The sequence below is a fragment of the Trichinella spiralis genome, assembly GCF_000181795.1.
Source record: "Trichinella spiralis strain ISS 195 chromosome Unknown Scfld6625, whole genome shotgun sequence".
NCBI lineage: Eukaryota > Metazoa > Nematoda > Enoplea > Trichinellida > Trichinellidae > Trichinella > Trichinella spiralis.
Window position 1 is genome coordinate 1 of NW_003533564.1, and position 1288 is coordinate 1288.

At 30.2% G+C, this 1288-nt stretch overlaps 1 protein-coding gene across 1 annotated transcript; it reads left to right on the forward strand.

The window, feature by feature from the left end:
- Positions 1-150: 150 nt before the first annotated feature.
- Positions 151-659, forward strand: Tsp_15215 (diphthamide biosynthesis protein 1; the record flags this gene model as incomplete). Its single annotated transcript, XM_003366069.1, has 2 exons — positions 151-228; positions 522-659. Coding segments are annotated over 2 exons (216 nt in total), but the record flags the coding sequence as incomplete, so codon positions are not given.
- Positions 660-1288: the final 629 nt, after the last annotated feature.

A 1288-nucleotide genomic window follows, 5' to 3' on the forward strand; every position in this document is an offset into this window, starting at 1 on the left:
GTTCGTGATCAGTTACTGGCTTCATGCAGAGAAGTTTTTGAGTTTGTTATGTCTGAAATTTCGTTGGAAAAATTGTCCAGGTTCAAGAATATCGAATGGTATTGTTTGTTTTTGTTTTTATTTTATTCATAATTTAAATAATTTTTTAGTTGGGTTCAGATTGCTTGTCCTCGGCTGTCTATTGATTGGGGTCTACAGTTTATTAAGCCAGTTATTACTCCTTACGAAGTATGTATGAATTGCACGAAGGAGAAACAGTTTAAAAGATTTTTTCTTTCACTATTAAGCCCTTTACCAAACTGGTCGCATATGTTTGATCAGCATGGCAAGGGCTAAAATTATTGTTTTTTCTGATAGCCATTTAACGCTACAGAAAGTACATTATAAAAATTATATCATACTTTTATATTAATATATTTGTAAATTTTACTTTTATCTATTTTAATATTTATATATATAAAGATAATTTGTTGTGATTCAAGGTATAATTTAAAGAATAAAAATGCATATTTTTTTTATAGTTAATGGTTGCAATGGATGGTATAAAATGGCAAAAGCAGTATCCAATGGACTACTATGCATTTGAAAGTCTTGGTCCCTGGACGAACAATTTTGGCAGGCGTACCAAACAGCATGTTAAAATGCGGTGTACAAAGTGAAGAAAATAATAACATTTTTTGAAGCATCGAAGAATGTCACTGATTGTGCGATGAGGATTTTGTATTTTATTTAAATAAGTTTTCTTTGTCTATTCTTGTATTTTGCAATGCAAATATTTAATTGTAAATGTAATTAACATAGAGGTTAAATTACATTTTAATTTTTATCTAGAATGATATTTTTCAAAATGAACCATTTATTCTTCTCAAATTTTTTCCTGATTCTAGTAATATGTAGCATCACGAGGAAATTTCACTTCTTCCATTTGGAATTCCCGGAAGGTAATCCGCTTTTTTCCTTTTAAAGCTAGTATGAAAAGTTAAATGAATTTTGGGATGAAAAAACCCCATTAGTGAAAAATGGAGAAAAAGGAATTTTTACCTTCCCTTTAGGGAAGAGGAAACTAGAATGTTTTTCGGATATTAAATAATTTCTTTTGTGTGTGAGTTTGGAGAGGGCCAAATATATGTTTAATTCATATAGAAGTATTGCACAGGTAATTAATCCGTGAGTGTTGAGCAGTTTTCAACAAACGTTTTTCAGTGACAATAAAACTAGTTATTCGAGAGCAAGGAGTTCATTTCTCGGACAACAGCGATCAAATGAGCTTTGTTATCAACGGATCAAT